This window comes from Hyla sarda, chromosome 1, assembly GCF_029499605.1.
Source record: "Hyla sarda isolate aHylSar1 chromosome 1, aHylSar1.hap1, whole genome shotgun sequence".
Taxonomy (NCBI): Eukaryota; Metazoa; Chordata; class Amphibia; order Anura; family Hylidae; genus Hyla; species Hyla sarda.
Genome location: NC_079189.1, coordinates 52,899,319 through 52,919,477, shown reverse-complemented (window position 1 = coordinate 52,919,477; position 20,159 = coordinate 52,899,319). Strand labels below are relative to the sequence as shown.

At 41.8% G+C, this 20,159-nt stretch overlaps 1 protein-coding gene across 1 annotated transcript in view; it reads left to right on the top strand.

The window, feature by feature from the left end:
* The window catches only part of CPZ (carboxypeptidase Z), a 90,861-nt gene extending 73,291 nt beyond the window's left edge, over positions 1 to 17,570 (top strand). Inside the window, exons 10-11 of the mRNA XM_056551582.1 lie at positions 15,275 to 15,374; positions 16,904 to 17,570. Of these exons, the coding sequence (XP_056407557.1) occupies positions 15,275 to 15,374; positions 16,904 to 17,265 (462 nt within the window). The 3' untranslated portion in view covers positions 17,266 to 17,570. The remainder of the gene's footprint in view (positions 1 to 15,274; positions 15,375 to 16,903) is intronic.
* The last annotated feature ends 2,589 nt before the right edge of the window (positions 17,571 to 20,159 follow it).

The following is a 20,159-nucleotide window of genomic DNA, read 5'->3' as shown; positions in this document are numbered from 1 at the left end:
GGAACAGGCAAGCACGAATGCAGAGAGTCCCAAGATGGCACCGGAAGCCCGGAAAGTTGTTGCGGCCATGATGCAAATGTTTCAGGAGCTGGCAGATCATTTACAGTGCATTTCCCTCAGAGCTAAAGAGGCCTGCTATCAAGTCCCGTTGCCCGAGGACGATGGAGACTGGCCAGCATCCCCGGCAGAGGGAACTCCAGCATCTTCTTGTGCGTCATCACCGATAAGACTGTCCCTCCCCTGGGGGTCCTGGGCCAAAATTCACACCGAGGAGTCAAAAGTGAGTACCCCGGCTGAGGCCGCTTTCTCTATCACTCCTTCTAACCCCAACCCAGAGCAAACCCCCCAGGCCCAGAAGTCTGTCACACGTCCCCGGTGACCACCATTACTTAAGTGGTTGTTTGGCAATGAGCCGCAAGTTATGCAATATCTGCTACAGTGTCTGCTGTCCCCTAAAGTCAACGGCATCTGTCCAGAAGAAGATAAATATTTGCCTGAAGTGCATGTCATGGCACCAAAGCATCTACCAAAGTCATCTGTGAATGTGCCCAGGCTTACTCCTGTGGTCGAGGAGGTTTGGCCTAACCAGCAGCCAACAACTGAAGTGCTTTGGCCTACTCCCACAGAGGAGGTTTGGGCAGTCCAACAGGCACCAACTGCTGTTCCCCCAGTGGCGCAAGCCGCTTTAGTGCAAATGGTGGTCACCATCAGCCCCACCATTACAGAAACCACGTTCTCCTGGGTGAACTGGAACACACAAATTAGTCCATTAGAGGGGGCCCAGTCCCGTGGACCTTGTTACATGTCCCAGCCTCAGAAGCAGTCCGACCGGCGAGGCTGGGAGGGCAACTTCCAAGTTAGGGAAGTCTACCCGTGATAATTCTGAAATATATCATTAACTTTCTTTGTGAAGTATTTTTGTTCTCCACAGGTTATGCAAAGTTTAAGAAAAGTGCCTGATGAACTTGTCAAGAAGTTTATTTGTAACCAATTGTGTAAGTGTATGTGCCTGGCTCCTTGCTGTGATTATTTACTAAGAACTGTAAAATGTACCAGGACTGTAGAGCAGTACAATGAAAAATTTTAAATACCGTTAGAGTAATATATTTTTGCTCATTACCTTTGCACAAGTAAATACTTATATTGGTGTACTATAATGGTTATGGTGTGCTGTATGTGTATAACATGTTTGTACAGGGATGTCTAAGGGTATAGTGTTGTTTATTCATGGCGATCTATATGGGAGATATCCTGACCCAGTCGGGAGAAGCGTAGCCACTACCTCACCGCCATGACAAATTCCCGCCAGGTACAAAGATTAATGTAAAATTATGTACCACATTAGTCCACATATGTAAAAGTAGTCCACACATATGCAAATTGTTAAGGTAGGACTGTGACATTATTTGTCATCCCAGTCCACAAGTTCTAAATATATACAGTTATGTGTCTAATGTTTTCTCTACTTTCCACATGTACAGGGTACTACTGGCCAGAGGGTTCACCTGATATCTAGATAATGCACGTAGAGGGACAGAATTGCTAAATGTAAAGGTTACACTGTTGTATAGTGTGACAACGTATATTGAGTTCTGGGTAGAAGCTTTAAGAACCGAGGGGCCCCAGCAGCCAAGGCATTGGGTAGATAGCCTCTGGCTGCCTAATCCGTGAATCTATGTATATTGATATGTATATTGTTGTCTTGAGTGTCTTTAGAAAGCAATTACAAAGTCAAATTAACCCCATATGTTTAAAGAGCATGTAAAAACATTTACCATGCCACATGGACTCATCCTTATCTTGTTTCGTAATCCAGACCTGAGAAGGACATTGTGCATAAATGCCCCAGGAACTGTCACTAGGCCTCAGTGGCCACTTCAGTCCTCCGCCTTCCAGGACTGGGCATCGAGGACGACTTTAATTAAGAGGGGGAGTTTGTGGTAGCCCAGTATGGGAGGTGTTACCCTGTGCTCCTGCTGTCCTGTCAGGCAGCCTCCTTCAGTGTCCCCACTTGTTTCCCCATTGTAAATATGTTTTACCATGTAAAGTGTTATAAAATATAATGTTGCTTTAAGAGTTATACCATGTGATATGTCACGTGATTGTTACCCAGGAGGCACCAGTGACCAGGTGATCCCAAGAGTGACCCAAGGGTTCCCTGCTAGTCTGCCCCCATATAAGCCCTGGGTGGAGCTGGCTTCTCTTTTTAAGCTATGCTCTTCTGCTAAGCTGAGGTCCAGTGCAGTCATGCCTGGTGTGTGTGTCCAGAGTGTGGGAGACCTCAAAGTCAAGTCCTGCAGCCAACATCAATTCAAGTAAGCTGAAGTCACAGCTTTATGAGTCAAGTCAAGTCAGTCCCTGTCATCTGTCAAGTCAACGTGGTCTTCATTCAATTGTCCAGTCCTACTACAAGTCCCAGCAAGCCCTTAAGGTCTCTGCATCACTGGTCACCTCCTTGGGCCCTGGTTGAACTGTATAGACCTTACCAACTGTCTACCCTCAATAAAGCTACCATTGTCTGTAACTTGGCGTCAAAGTCTTTCTTGCCCCCATGTCTAGCCCAGAATCCGGCAGTATACTTTCAGGTGGTTATAGGCTGAACCACGCCCTGGCATCATTAATACAAGGGGTTAATGCCATCTGCCCCTAGAGTAACAACATCTGCCCTGCACCACACACCCCGCCACCACAAATAGATTAATGTCAGTATGCCTGGTGAGTTAGGGCTGACAGTAAATGGATTGATGTCTATATCCCTGGTGGCCTAGAGCAATGAATGAATAAATGTCAGTATCCCTGGTGGTCTATAGCAATGAATGGATTATTGTCAGTATCCCTGATGGTCTAGAGCAGGGAATGGTTAATGTCAGTATCCCTTGTGGTCTAGAGCAGTGAATGTATTGTCAGTTTCCCTGGTTGTCTACAGAAGTGAATGGAGTAATGTTATTGTGTCCACAGCAGTGAATTAATTATTGTCAGTATCATTGGTGGTCTAGAGATGTAAATGTATTCATGTCAGTATCTCTGGTGGTCTAGAGAAGTGAATGGATTAATATCAGTATCACCTGGTCATATAGGGCAGGCAGTGGTAGTGGTGGTGGTGGTGGTAGGGGACGTCTTGTGACTAGTATAGTGACTAGTATAGTGAGCAAGTTAGTTACCTCACAGTCTAGAACAATGCAGGAGTAAATTTTAGAAAACCCTATAGTCTAGTAAAAGGTTAATGTCACATGTCTTGGGTTTAGCGGTTATTTACCTCTCCATGCTCCAGATTTTTTCCTGGCTGAGAGTACAGTGCACCAGGAACCCACACAAGTGTTACTACGGGGCCCTCCTGGTCACAAATTGTGAGCACTAAAGTTACTCCACTGAACACTGTTCCTACTATAGAGACCAAAAAGAAAGAAAATGTCCCTGTTCTGCAAATACTACATTACATTCATCTTTGGAAAAGAAGTGTAAAACTGAACAAGTTTATTTTGTTAAATTTTTTATTGTATTACATTTTTACATTTCCAGTAACTTTTAGATTTGTTTATATATATCAGAAAATCGAAGCGCTTTAAAGGGTTTCTGCTAAACACATTAATCCAGAGAAAAACTCACAAAGTAATTATTTAACTGCTGCCTCCAATGGATGCCATACAGTGACCTCCATCCGCCACAGGGGCCCACTACAACAACCTACACAACATTGTTTGCATTTTGTTTTTTGTATTATGTTTTTCTCTTTAAATGTTGGCATTAATAATGAAGATTTGTTTTTTTAATGGCAATTGTATTTAACTATTTTCTGTTTATATTTTTTGAGCAACTGTTATGGTTATCTAAACACTTTTGATATTATTTATGTTTTGTTGGTTTTAGCTTTCTACTCACATCCCACAAACCAAACCTAGGCCTTCTCCTTCTTTATTATTCTAGTCATGTAACGCGTCGGGATCCATGTGGTTAGTAAAATGCCTAATAAAAGAGTAACAGACAGGCTAACAATTTCCTGAAAAATTTGCATCCACAAATTTTTTTTTGGGTAGTGGTTACGTTTACTTTCCTTCTATAATCCGAGACAGTGGTTCAAGTCCAGAGTCCGGTATGCTTTGTTCCTTAAAGTGATCTGGTGTTGTAATTTAGTTCAAATTATATTTATTTATTGTTATTTAGGAAGTTATTAGAATAAGGTAAAAGTAAGGCAAACACCTCAGTGAAGTCTAATTGTAAGCAGAGATGTCCTTGGATCGGGTTACTTGTTTGGTTTTTCATCCTACTTACTGCTTCCAAGAAGTCTAGACATGGTTTGAGGTTTTATGATTATGGCCGACCATTGTCCCAGATCCACCGGCCATATTTAATTCCGTAATTATGAACTGCTACTGGGGGATGTTATATCTATTATAAATCTCTTGTTAGGGTGTTAAAGGTTAAGTGATGTTTTATATCATTGTAACTAGAGTTGTTACTCCAGGGGAAGCGTTTTTGAAAAATCTGCACAACACATGGCGAATAGATCACGGCTGGTCACGAGTCAGATGTTAGTTCGAGTCGGTCGATTTGCATTTCCTCTCACGTGAGTAGTTTGGTTACATAAATGGTCCAGAGTCAGGTTAAGCACAGAGAATATAAGCTTACTGCGCTGAAAGGAAGGCTTAATGATTTCCTTTATAGAGGAAAAGAGAATGGATGTACTGAGGAAGCAAGATGGACAGCTCAGAATTTAAAGCTTTTACCTGCAGGCATATGTAAATTGATAGCTCTGACATGTAGAAGTAAAGTTCCTGCTATAGCCAAGGAAAAAAACGGCGAATAACTGAATAACTTATACAGCGTCCCAGTATATGGATTTTATTCAACAAAAATCTATATGTGCATATGATGTGTGGGAAATCACTTAAAGGAAACTTTTATAGAACATGTATTGTTTAGCTGGTAAAAAATTGTATTATACTATAGTTATCGGGCATCATGTAAAGAGATCAATATAACTACTTGACTCATTTTTATTAGAAGAATCTCCTTATAAAATGATAATGGTTTCCTCTTGATCACTTGTAAAAGCTGTCAGCAAGTGTTAAAGGGGTACACCGGTGGAAAACAAATGTTTTCAAATCAACTGGTGCCTGAAAGTTATACAGAATTGTAAAGGACTTCTACTTAAAAATATCTTAATTCTTTCAGTACTTATCAGCTGCTGTATGCTCCAGAGGAAGTTGTGTAGTTTTCTTCAGTCTGACCACAGTGCTTCTTTGCTGCCAGTGCTTCTTCGCTTATGAGGGTTTCTGGACATGCTTACTCATGAACACCTTCATGCAACTTTGTATAACAGAATAAAAATCTATTTTTATAGTTTATCAACATCCACCTGATAAGAGTGGGTCCCTGAACTAAAACTGGAAAAGCTGTGTGGTGACCACCATTGCCTACAGGGGGCAATGGGGCTAAGCTTACAGGGGGCCTGATCTAGTGGCCATGCAGACCCACTGCCAAGTCCAAGCCCAAGCCCCAGACTCTGTGCCACGCCACCCCAATGACAAAGCACCACAGCAACAATGGCCTCCGCACTGCACCACAATGAACACCTACCATAACCTTCTAAAAAAAAGGTGTGCATAGTTCATACAGTTCATACATCTTTGCCTATGCCTATATGCACTTACCTACATATAATCATCAAAACCGAAGAGACCAAAAGCCTCTGTAATCCAAATGTGGTCTTATGAGACCCAGGTGGGAGATGTTGAACTACTCTTCTTCTAACCTCTTAAAAGTGTAAGTCATATGAGAGTTGGTACTGTGTTAGCCTTAGAAATATAGGACATAATTGCAGAAGCAATGATACCTTGATTGGTTTAAGGAGTACTCCGCTGCCCCATCTTTCAGAACATTTTGTTCCGAACGCTTAGAGCCGGTGGAAGGGGTGATGACGTCATGACCACACCCCTCGTGACATCACACAACACCCCCTCAATGCAAGTCTATGGGAGGGGGCGGGACATTCTAAACGAACGCTAGGTGCTGCACAGAGATTGCGGGGGTCCCATCTGCAGGACCCCACAATCAGACATCTTATTCCCTATCCTTTGGATAGGGGATAAGATGACTAGGGATGGAGTACCCCTTTAACTGAGAAGATGTAGATTGCAAGCCTTCAGTACCTCTTAGGTCCCTTTATCAGGCTTGTTACCTAAGTCATAAAGCACATACTCTTTATGTCTGGGGGTAATAACATAAAAAATCTATCACTGGGGTCAATGGAGGCTGTACACAGAACAAGATGACAGCAACTGTCTGTAATTTGTAAGAGGGGGGGTCACATGATAAAAAGTTTCAATAGCCCTCCTTGAGGGCCATTGGAGATTGTGAAGGGTACAGATGATAGTAGCAGGCTGAGATCTTCCTTCCTATTCCACTTAATGTTTCCCACCCATTAAAGACACAAAAAGTAAAACTTTTCTTCCTGCTCCACAAACTAGCACCGCACCCCAAATATTGCACCTATGTCCTTGGCAATGACAACATTTATCTTTGCATTATTTGTGTCTATCACAAGCAGCAATGGTTGCTTTCTATTGACTAAGTGGAGTTTTTATGTCTTCACATTACTTTAACTAACAGTGAAGATATTGATACGGATGGCGGCCTCGCTGGAGCACTGGAGGCTCTCTGTGCAGAACATTAATGCTCCTTGTGGTGAGCTTTATTACAACATAAGTACTACAGTTCAGACCACCAAGCCCATTCCATTTTACAGCTCTCTAGTGAAACTTTGTCTTGGTGAACCCAATAAGGCAGGATAAAATCCATACACATTACACATTAGAGCTTTCAAGATTAAAGATTTGAGCAGTGGAGACACAGTGTAAGTCTAGTCCCATACACAGCCGTGAGCAAACACAGGGCTCTGATAAGAATCTGCTGATAACGTTCAGTCAATTACTTTTTCTATTGCTAAAATTTGCCAAGGCCAATCTAGAATATTGCACATGGATGTGCAACAGATCCACTTCTCAGGACGTGAGATACCTGCCGGATCGATTATCTCGGGGCCGGGATGAAACGGTTTCATGTAATTATTTTACATCTTTATAGACGCTTGTTTAGGAAAGTGCAGTACTTAAATAAAGTGTCTGAGATCACAGCTCGAAAGTCAATAATCCCGGGTACACTGAGCAGATGACGGGATTTAGTGCTTTATTTGGCAGACTAAATGGCTCAATGAAATTAATTCAGGTCCTCGTTTTAAAGAGGTTATTCTCAAGCAGAGTGTGAGGGTTATGATCATGGTGCTGGTGTGCAGCCACAGGGAGTGCAGAACTTGCAGTCAAAATTAGCCCCTGGTGAAATACGGAGCCACACAGCTTGGGCAAAGTTCTTTCTGCTGTCAAGCGGTTCGGAGCTCAACTGACACCATCGCATCCTGATGGATCCCATTGACTTGAATAGCATCTGTTGGGTGTATTTTACTGGAGTGGAACAGAGAAAAAAAATTCTTCACTAAAACTTACATCCACTGGTGGTGTGAACGAGCCCACTAAGCTGAAATTCCATTTGTTTTTGTTTTTTTTGTCTTTGTTAGATTAATAAAAACATATTCACATCATAGGGTACATTATGTGAATAGGACATATTCACTGTATTAGGGAAGATTGAAACACCCACATTTTATGGTGTTTTTTTTTTTCTTCAATAGAAATCCTTAAATGGGATATCCAGGAATAGAAAAACACAGCTAATAGCTTTCAAAAACAGCTCCCCGTCTGTCTCCAGGTTAGGTGTGATTCTGAAGCTCAGTACCATTGATGTGAATGGAACCAAGTTGTAAAACCACACCCAACCTGGAGACAGAAGTGGAGCTGTTTTTGAAAGAAACTAGCTGTGTTTTTCTATTCCTGGATAACCCCTTTAAGGTTCAGTATGAGTCACATGAATGAATCCCAAAAGAAACTTCCTTTACTAAAAGTGTAAAATAAAAATGCCACAAAAACGGCAACTTGAAGGGCCTTTTTCTTGTGGTGTTTTTTCTGGCCATTAAAAAAATAAAATAAAACAAATGACACTCACAAGTTGTGTGGAGTCCCTGTCTTAAAGGGAATTTCTGTCATGGGGTTTATGCTGTCCGTACTACAAGCAGAGACAAGATCCCTTTTACAATTATGCTCTGTGGATAGGCCATCAATCAGAAAGTCTGGAATACCCCTTTAACCATTTCTAAACCAGTCCTGTTATCAAACAGTTATTAAAGGAGTATTCCACCCATAGACATGAATCCTCCCATAGACATGAATGGAGGGGGTGTGACGTGACGCCACGTCTCCAGTCTCGGAAACCCGGGGGTTTCCGAGACTGGAGCAGCAGTCTTGCACAGAATGCGGGTGCTGCACGGAGATTGTGGGGGTCCCAGCTGCAGGCCCCCCACGATCAGACATCCTATTAGCTATCCTTTGGATAGGGGATAAGATGTCTATCGGGGGAATACCCCTTTAACCCCATTCAGTTTTTGTTTTTATTAAACCCATTCATTTTCTTTAACACATGTGGATTTGAAAGCTATACATTTCTTTAGATTTGGGTATTTAAATAATTTTTTAGGCATTTATTTTCTGTAATACATCAGGCTTTATTTTGTTGTCATTTTATATTATTATATTTTTAGCTTTTTGTGATATCAAGGAAAATGTAAAAAAAATTGGAATTATAGAAATGATTAGGGATGAGCGGATTGAATCTGACAAATCTGAATTCGTTACGAATTTCAGGAAAAATTTGATTTGCAATGAATCCGAATTTTGCCGCGATTCGATGAAACAAATTGCTTCATTAAACTCCATTTAGTGCAGTCCAGGCTCCAGGGCATCTAAAATGGTGGATCCACATGTGAGGAATTGGGGCAAGGAACTCTGGGAAGGCTGGAAGGTAGGTAGATGGGCTGATCCTGAATCACATACAGCATGCAGCCTATCAGCAGCCAGCCAGCCCTGTGATGTTACAGCCCTATATAATCGGCAGCCATCTTGTGGCCAGCCATTCCAGCGTTTTTGTCAGAGAGAACGTTTTATTGCAGAGACACATAGAGCAGTGTGTGTGTTGCACAGAAAAAAAAGGTTCACAGCAGCGATTCACTACAAGCCCAAATCACTGCAGAAAAGCACTGAGAGGGAAGGGAGAGAGAGAGAAAGTAAACTCTTGGGTGTACTACACAGCGACTCTGTACTGCTGCAGTGTAGTGTACAGCAACTCTAAAGCTTATAGGGGCCAGTTAGGCTGAGCACTAAAAGCCATTGTCACCTGCTATTAGTGCATAATAATACTGTACTGGGCTGCACTACACAGGGACTCTGTACTGCTGCAGTGGGGTGTACAATAAAGTGTATTGTCCACCTCTCATAACTGTAAACTGTACGTACACCTACGTAGTGTACGTTTTTTTTCCTGTTAAACTAATTTGGGCCTAGTTACTTTACAGACACACTTGTTTCTGTAGTATAACACAGTTTTAAGGGTAGTGGAGCGCATAGTCCTCCTCTCATAAGTGTAAACTGTACGTCCAGATAGTAACATAAGAGGAAATGAATGAAGTCGCACTCACCCAAATCTTTCTTCAGCATCTCAGAGACTTTCATTTTTTAAACATAGCAGTGAAGTAGATGAAAACAAAGTTCCATAGCGGGGAGCGAGAGACGGCAAGCTCTCAGGCGCGGGGCAGACCAATGAGAAGCAACTAGTTTCACGTCACCTGCGGACACTTCTTCCGGGCAAGGTGCACGCCTATCTCAGGTGGTAAGTGTCTTTTTATATTAGATATAAGGTAGCCATGGAGACATAACATCAAAAGACAAAAAAAGTTATTGTGAAAAACTGCCACCATATAAAAAGACAAATACAAAAATACAAAAGTATGTAAAACCACAATAAGATAAAAGAGACTCACAGGAATGAAGACAAGTCGTTCCTTTCCTTTAAAGGAGATATCCAGTGGTGAACAACTTATCCCCTATCCTAAGGATAGGGGATAAGTTGCAGATCGCGGGGGTCTGACCGCTGGGGCCCCCCACGATCTCCTGTACGGGGCCCCGACAGCCCGCGGGAAGGGGGCGTGTCAACCCCCGCACGAAGCGGCGGCCGACACGCCCCCTCAATACAACTCTATGGCAGAGCCGGATGCGCTGCCTTCGGCAATCTCCGGCTCTGCCATAGTGATGTATTGAGGGGGCGTGTCGGCCACCGTACAGAGAGATCGCAGGGGGCCCCAGCGGTCGGACCCCCCTGCGATCTCAAACTTATCCCCTATTGCAATTTGAAATGTGAATATTCGCACCCAACATGCCCATATGGCTTAATGCCATGTCAGTATAAGTGTGAGCTTGAAATATGCCGGACTAGAGAGAGTAACAAATGTTCCCATTGGTGAAAGCAAAGAAGCCTATTTATTATGCATAGAAGCACTCTGGATTATTAGGCTAAATGCTACAAGCCCTCTGGGGTTGAATGAAAGGAACGACTTGTCTTCATTCCTGTGAGTCTCTTTTATCTTATTGTGGTTTTATATACTTTTTGTATTTTTTTAGTTGACTTTTTATATGTTGGCAGTTTTTCACAATAACTTTTTTCGTCTTTTGATGTTACGTCTCCATGGCTCTCATTGGTGTGCTCCGCGTCTGAGAGCTTGCCGGCTCTCGCTCCCCGCTATGGAACTTTGTCTTCATTTACTTCACTGCTATGTTTAAGAAATTAAAGTCTCTGAGATACTGAAGAAATATTTGGGTGAGTGCGACTTCATTCATTTACTCTTACGTTACTATTTGCACTTCTACTTTGTACTTCAAGTCTGCACCCACGAATACAGCCACATGCAGTATGCACTAGTATAACTGGAGCCTATATTGGGATAGCGTTGTAACTAGCAGTGCCTGATCGACTTCTATATCTATCTACTTTGAGTAAACTGTGCGTACACCTAAGGGACAACACTTGTTTATGTAGTCTAATACAGTTTTAAGCGTAGTGGAGCATATAGTCCTCTTCTCATAAGTGTAAACTGTAAGTAAACCTACGTGGCGTCCTTTATATTACTGTCCTTTATACTGCTGTTAAACTAATTTGGGCCTAGTTACTGTGAAAAGCCAGCCAAAGCTATACACTTGTTTTTGTAGCCTTATACAGTTTGTAGTGGAGCGTATAGTCTTCCTTTCATAAGTGTAAACTGTACGTACACCTACTAAGTGGTGTAGGTGGCACACGGTGTTTATTGCACACCTTTCCCTTTGTTAGATAAAAATTTTTTGGGGGGTTAATACATTTTATCCTAAGAATAATATTAACCCCTTAACGACCCATGACGTACCAGTATGTCATGAGTCCGCTCCCGTTCTATAACGTGGGGCCACGTCATAGTGGGTCAGGCCCGGTGCCGCGCGCTATTAACCCCCCATCTAAAGTGAAAGTAAATCATTGCTGGTTAGCTCAGGGGGCTGTTCGGGATGTCCGCGGCAAAATCGCGGCATCCAGCAGGAGGGTCCCTTACCTTGCCTCCTGGTGTCCGATCGCCGAATGACTGCTCAGTGCCTGAGATCCAGGCATGAGCAGTCAAGTGGCAGAATCATTGATCAATAGTTTCCTATGAAAAACCATTGATCAATGTAAAAGATAAGTGTGTGCAGTGTTATAAACCCCTATGGGAGCTATAATATTGCAAAAAAAAAAAAAAGTGAATAAAGATCATTTAACCCCTTCCCTAATAAAAGTTTGAATCACCCCCCCTTTTCCCATAAAAAAAAAAACAGTGTAAAAAAAAACAAACATATGTGGTATCGCTGCATGTGGAAATGTTTGAATTATAAAAATATATAGTTAATTAAACCGCACGATCAATGGCGTACGCGCAAAAAAATTTCCAAAGTCCAAAATTGTGTATTTTTGGTCACTTTTTATATCATGAAAAAAATTTATATTAATAAGTCCTATCAAATCAAAAATGGTACCCCTAAAAATTTCAGATCACGGCGCAAAAAAATGAGCCCTCATACGGCCCCATAGCAGTCAGAAGATGACAATTTTAAACGTATACATTTTCCTGCATGTAGTTAAGATTTTTTTCCAGAAGTACGACAAAATCAAACCTATATAAGTAGGGTATCATTTTAGGGTATCACCTACAGAATAAAGAGAAGGTGTAATTTTTACCAAAAAATGTACTGTGTAGAAACGGAAGCCCCCAAAAATTACAAAATGGCGTTTTTTTTTCTCTATTTTGTCTCATAATGATTTATTTCGTTTCGCCGTAGATTTTTGGGTAAAATGACTGACGTCATTTCAAAGTAGAATTGGCAGCACAAAAAATAAGCCGTCATATTGATTTTTAGGTGCAAAACTGAAAGAGTTATGATTTTTTAAAGGCAAGGAGTAAAAAACGAAAATGCAAAAACGGAAAAACCCCGGGTCCTTAAGGGGTTAAAAGTTAAGTTTCACGTAATGCATATCCTCAATACTTGTGCACACCAACACTTTAACAAAAGAGACCATTTTCTTCTGCCTACCTGCCTCAGCTGCTATTCTGATCCTACCACCCGCCTGATGCCACACATCTGATGCCAAGTTCTCCTTCTTTCACCCACCTTCATCACTGGGTACTGGTATTGCCACCCACCACCCCACTCTGTCACCGGGTCACTTTCAGGACTCCTGATGCTGCTGATGCCACCTCTAGGCTGTCTCAATCTGCCACCATATGTTCTCCTCATGCTGATGCCACCTCCAGGCTGCCTCATTCTGCCACCATATGTTCTCCTCATGCTTATGCTGATGCCACCTCCAGGCTGTCTCATTCCGCCACCATATGTTCTCCTTATGCTGATGCCACCTCCTCATGCTGATGTTCTCCTCATGCTGATGCCACCATATGTTCTCCTCGTGCTGATGCCACCTCCAGGCTGTCTCATTCTGCCACCATATATTCTCCTCATGCTGATGCCACCTCCAGGCTGTCTCATTCTGCCATCATATGTTCACCTCATGCTTATGCTGATGCCACCTCCAGGCTGTCTCACCATATATTCTCCTCATGCTCATACCACCTCCAAGCTGTGTGATTCAGCCACTATATGGTCTCCTCATGCTTCCGCCACCTTCAGGCTGTGTCATTCAGTCACTATATGGTCTCCTCATGCTGCCGCCACCTCCACACTTTGTCATTCAGCCACTATAGGGTCTCCTCATGCTTCCGCTAACTCCAGGCTGTGTTATTCAGCCCCTATATGTTCTCCTTATGCTTCCGCCACCTCCACGCTGTGCGATTCAGCCACTATATGGTCTCCTCATGCTTCCGCCACCTCCAGGCTGTGTCATTCAGCCACTATATGGTCTCCTCATGCTGTCGACACCTCCACGCTGTGTCATTCAGCCACTATATGGTCTCCTAAAAAATTAGCAAAATTGCGGTTTTCTTTTCAATTTCCCCACACAAATAGTATTTTTTTGGTTGTGCCATACATTTTATGGTAAAATGAGTGATATGATTACAATGGACAACTGGTCGAGCAAAAAACAAGCCCTCATTCTCGTTATGATTTTTAGAAGGCGAGGAGGAAAAAGTCCTTAGGCCAAAATGGGCCCTAAAGGACAACTGCAGCGGCATTACACTTATCCCCTATCCACAGGATAGGGGATAAGTGTTTGATCGCGGGGGACTGACCGCTGGGACCCCCCCCATCTCCCTCACAGGGCGCCGCCATAAGCGCTCATGGTGAGCGCTAAGGCGCGTAGCGTCGACCTAGAGGTCGACGGTGACGCCCCGTCTCCTCACCTCTCCCATAGAGATGTACGAAGGAGGCGTGCTGGCCGCAATGTCATGCTGCGGCTGGCATGCCCCCTGCACGGGGGAGCCGCGGCCCCGTACAGGAGATCGCACCCCCCGCGATCAAACACTTATTCCCTATCTTGAGGATAGGGGATAAGTGTTTGTAACGCTGCAGATGTCCTTTAAGGAGTTAAAGACACATTTGTTTTATAATTGATGCAAAGTGACTTGTAACATTTTAAATAAAATGATTTCCAAAACAATCTGCATGTCATACTGAATAACGGTATTATTTCACTAACACAGCACACACCCTCTGATCGTTACGACAAGGCAAAGTGTTCTACACCCCTATTGAGGCTCTCTGTAGCCCAGAAATAGCCATTTTTAATAGTGACTGAACCCAAATTTTTCAAGAAATTTGGCCATCCACCGGATTGAATTTTCCCAAAAAAATATAATTTTTTTTTATCTGCGCAGAATACTACAAAATACTTTATAGTGATATCATGATTGCATTTTAATTCAGCAGCAGTCCTCAATATATTTTATTTTATATGCTTTATTGTATAACTTGCTTTACATCACCATATGGCTTGAAGTAAGCCACAAGGGCCCTGTGGCTTTTCCAAACAGCTATATATACTTATATAGCATCGCTATTTATTTTTAACAGCTATGCTTATTGCGATTTTTTAATAAATTAAATTTTTAAACAATACATTCATTTCTATATTATTAAGACCCAGTATCCATTTTAACTTTGAGCACCGTCATTTTCTATTTATCCATTTTTAATAGTGACCGAACCAAAAAATTTTCGAGAAATTCGGCCATCCACCAGATTTAATTTTTCAAAAATTCGCTCATCTCTACAAATGATATATTTATTTATATTTTAATTTACTATTTGTATAGTTATAATTTATTGTATATATATATATATATATATATATATATATATATATATATATATATACAGTAGAATCATAATAACATAATACAATATCTGTAAATATTTACTCCAGGAATAGATTCATCCCTTATAATCTTTGTTACATAATGAATTAAATAATGACATTTAAGCTGTGGTAAATGTTTTTAATTCTTCACTTAATCTGTTAAAGGGGTACTCCGGTACTAACACATCTTATCTCCTATCCAAAGGATAGGGGATAAGATGCCTGATAGCGGGGGTTCCCGCGGCTGTCTCGCCCCATCCCATAGGCTTGCATTGAGGGGGCGTTGCATGACATCACACGGGGCGGAGCTGGACATCACAATACTCCGGCCCCATGATCGGCAGTCATCAGACCCGGAGCGAACATGCTCCGGGGGCCTGATGGTAACGGGGGTCCCCAGAGGCATGCGATCAGGCATCTTATCCCCTATCCTTTGGATAGGGTATAAGATGTCTTAGCGCCAAAGTACCCCTTTAACATTATGTTTTGTGCTTTATCCTGACATTGTTTACTTTATTATTATTAGGTGCATCGTGGTATTAAAGGAGTAGTCAAGGACGAACATGGGAATCCAATTAAGAATGCTCGCATTTCAGTAAAAGGCGTTCGCCACGATATAACCACAGGTATAATAACATGTCCGCTAATGTGATTAAATCACTTATATTATTCTTTTCACCATTTGTATCCTAATATCAGAAATATCACAGGACAGGACTAGACAAGATTTTTACTAGTACTATTGGTCCCAGAGATGGTCTCTTGAATTCTAGAGTCACATGCTTTTTTCGTCACATGAGTCATATTGTGGATTCTTATTAGTTAAACTATGTTGGATACAGAGAACTGAGTTTGTAACATTGCATAATTGTTATTATGAGTAATGTTGGTTTTATAAACCCAAGGCTATTCATTCCATTGCCTTTTACTTGCGAAATTCATTGTAAAATGCTTGAGAATATTTTCCAATTATCCGAGTCACAAAAAAAAAAGTTTAATTGCATACAGAAAAAAACAATAAGTTTGTTTCCTAATGGGACCATTTTGGACATGATAATATTTTATTCATTATTATTATTATGATTTACGCATTAGAAAAAGTGAGTGTAAATGTCAGTAGTCTGTTAATATGTAAATGAGGCTCAAGTTTCCAGGGGGATTTTCCCAGCTTGGCAACAGCCAAGAGTTATGCCCACATTCCCTGATTAATAAGAGGAGATAGGCTTGTTAGCTCTGGTATTTTGCTGTGGGTAACTTCCCCTGAGCACTTTGGTCTCATTTACATATTAACAAGCCAGCCCATGAGGTACATTTACATAATAGATGATAATATGGAAATGTGAAATTACGTATTTTTATGTTTTGTAGCATTAACAGTCTATACACAGTCATGAGTGTTAACTGACACTGCTTGTGCCGAGTGGACAGCATCAAGTTGCTCAGGGTTGCATGGGGGGAGGGGGGGGGATAACTGGCCCCTTCACAATCAAAGGCCTTTTTTAGCATACCAAATCTAATGGCACAAACTTCTAAGGATTGGGGGACAAGAAGTAAAAAATAAAACATTTGACAAATGCAAGAATCAGTGGAGTAGTCACTACTAATGGATGCTGAGAGCTGGAGTCTTTGGAGCTCCTTTTCTGGGATTGCACTCACAAGGAATTCTGCTTGGAGATTCCACCACATTCATCTAACTTTGGTGTGAATGGGTTTTCCATTGACCCAGTCACACTGCGGAATTCAGGATTCCAGATCCACCGATAGAAAGGTCATGTCCAATTTTTGGCAGGACTCCGTGTGCAAGGCACTGCCGTCAGTAGTGAAAGTGTAGTTCCTCGTAGGTCTAGCGCTGATGGATTTTGGCGATGGTCAATTCTGTAGTGTACATTTCACAATGAAAATTAGACCACTATTCCATTTATCTGGCATTAGCTAAAATCTCTTTGTTTGCTGAGCCCTGTTGTTTTTGTAAATAATCCTAATTTATCTTCATACAAGCATTTTGTATGAGCTGTAAATTTTCTGTCCTACAACTGTTATCTGACCTCCTCTGGGAGAGCTTTCCTAGATGCTGTTTCATCATTTATTTATAATAATAAGTATTGATTATATCCTCTCAGCCAACAGATTTTTTTTCTCTTTGTTTGTTTTAAAGCTGAAAATGGAGATTACTGGCGACTCTTGATTCCAGGTATCTATGTGGTCTCCGCAGAAGCCTTCGGCTACTCTAAGGTCTCCAAGAAGATCACTCTTCCAGCTAGACTGACTAGACCTGGACGCGTTGACTTTGTTTTGACCCGCGTTGAGGTAAAACCTCGCAAATACAATAAACTTATTCCAGAAGATATCTATGATCGATTGGACCCACTCGACTCTTATGATCCTCATGCTCGACAGGGACAAAGGGAACCAGGCGAGGGAGGTCAAGAGTCCCAAGATGGAGAAAAGCCTTGGTGGTGGTCATATTTTAGCATGTTAGGCCATAACAGACCAGCATGGCTACTAAAAAACAATTAATCATTACTTGGGGCAACAATTTTCATATTTTTTAATTTTTTAATGTTTTTATTTTACAATGGTAGATACATTTGTGGCCAACCTTAACTACTTTGAAGATTTCATTATTAATATTACCGTTCGTATGGCTGTTATGTTAGTTTGTTCTTTATCGCCATTTGCATTTTTCTTTGTATTTTTCTTGATGTTTTAGAACATTCCTGTATAAAATGTGTATATTTTTTATAACATTGATGCAGTGTAAGAATAGTGTCCAAACTGTAGAAATAAACTAAATGTAATATTAATAAACTGGTCTTCAGTTGAGTGAGATGAGGGTTCAAAAGCTAAAGTTTGTGAAAAGAAACACTTTTTTATTGAACACATATACAAATCTTATACTAGCATTTTGATTCAGAATAGAATGTTTCTTCCAATCTCTTTAATCACATCCTGGTGAGGAGACTGGGAAGCAGGACTTACAGCTTTTCTCTATTGGTGGGTGGGGGAAGCAGGACTTACAGGCTTTCCTTATGAGTGGGTGGGGGAAGCAGGACTCACAGGCTTTCTTTATGAGGGGGTGGGGAAACAGGACTCATAGGCATCCTTTATGAGGGGGTGGGGAAGCAGGAACCACAGGCTTTCTCTATGAGTGGGTGGGAAGCAGGAACCACAGGCTTTCTCTATGAGTGGGTGGGGAAGCAGGATTCACAGGCTTTCTCTATGAGGGGGGTGGGGAAGGAGGACTAACAGGCTTTTTCTATGAGTGGGTGGGAAAAGCAGGACTCACAGGCTTTCTGTATGAGTGGGAAGGGAAGCAGGACTAACAAGCTTTCTCTATGAGTGGGTGGGGAAGGAGGACTAAAGCTCCTTTCACTCTGCCGTCGTGCCCAGTTACTAACGGGTCCATCAGGTTTTTTTTTTCCGTCCGTAAACTGGTCCCAACGGGTGCCAATGCGTCCCGATGGACCCCATTTGCTATGATGTGGTCCCGATGGACCCGTTATTTTTTAGCCAAAATTTTTCTCCCTTTATTCACAATGCTAAAATAACGTGCTTCACACTGCCAGAGACAAACATAGTTACATAGTTAGTACGGTTGAAAAAAGACACACGTCCATCCAGTTCAACCAGGGAATTGAAGGGTAGGGGTGTGGCGCGATATTGGGGAAGGGATGGGATTTTATATTTCTTCATAAGCATTAATGTTATTTTGTTCCAGGAATGTATCTAACCCTGTTTTAAAGCTGTTAATTTTTCCTGCTGTTACCAGTTCCTGAGGTAGACTGTTCCATAAGTTCACAGCTCTGATGGTAAAGAAGGCGTGTCACCCCTTGAGACTAAACCTTTTCTTCTCCAGACGGAGGGAGTGCCCCCTCATCCTTTGGGGTTGTTTAACCTGGAACAGTTTTTCTCCATATTTTTTGTATGGGCCATTAATATACTTATATACATTTATTATATCCCCCCTTAAATGTCTCTTCTCAAGACTAAACAATTGTAACTCCTTTAATCGCTCCTCATAGCTAAGATGTTCCATGCCCCATATTAGTTTAGTAACGCATCTCTGCACCCTTTCCAGCTCCGCAGTGTCCCTTTTATGGACTGGTGCCCAAAACTGAACAGCATATTCCAGGTGAGGCTGTACCAATGCTTTATAAAGGGGGAGAATTATGTCCCTGTCCCTCGAGTCCATGCCTCTTTTTATACATGACAATATCCTGCCGGCCTTGGAGGCAGCAGCCTGACATTGCATGCTATTCTGTAGTCTGTGATCTACAAGTACACCCAGATCCTTCTCTACCAGTGACTCTGCCAGTTTAATCCCCCCTAAGACATACGATGCATGCATGTTCTTAGTACCCAGATGCATAACTTTACATTTATCCACATTGAATCTCATTTGCCAAGTGGATGCCCAGACACTTAGTCTATCCAAGTCATCTTGTAACCTATACACATCCTCTATAGACTGTACCGTGCTACAAAGCTTGGTGTCATCTGCAAAGATAGAAACAGAGCTGTTAATGCCATCCTCTATATCATTGATAAATAAATTAAACAACAGCGGGCCCAGTACTGAACCTTGGGGTACACCACTAATAACCGGGGACCAATCAGAGTACGAATCATTGACCACCACTCTCTGGGTACGATCCATGAGCCAGTGTTTAATCCAGTTACAAACTAAAGTTTCCAAACCCAAAGACCTTAACTTACCTGTCAGATGTCTATGAGGGACAGTATCAAACGCTTAAGCAAAATCCAGAAACACTATATCACAGCCATTCCTCTGTCAAGGCTTCTACTCACCTCTTCATAAAAGCAAATTCGATTAGTTTGACAACTTCTATCCTTAGTAAACCCATGCTGGTTATCACTTATAATCCAATTATCCCCTATGTATTCCTGTATGTAATCCCTTATAAGTCCTTCAAACAATTTACCCACAATGCACGTTAAACTTACCGGTCTATAGTTTCCTGGGGAAGGCCTAGAGCCCTTTTTGAAGATTGGTACCACATTCGCCTTGCGCCAGTCCCTTGGCACAATACCAGACACCAGTGAATCTCTAAATATCATGAACAGAGGTACAGATATTACTGAACTTAGTTCTCTAAGAACTCTTGGGTGCAATCCATCTGGCCCTGGAGATTTGCTTAATTTATATTACTTAACTTCCCGTGTCCCATTTCTACATTAAGCCAGTTCAGTACATTACATGATGTGTTACCAGAACTGACCTGTCCAATGTCAGCTCCTTCTTCCTTAGTATATACAGAACTAAAGAACCCATTCAGTAGCTCTGCTTTCTCTTTATCGCCTGTGACAACCTCCCCATTATCATTATTAAGGGGTCCTACATGCTACAGCAATGTGAAAGTAGCCTAAAAGGCTTTCTCTATGAAATTGCA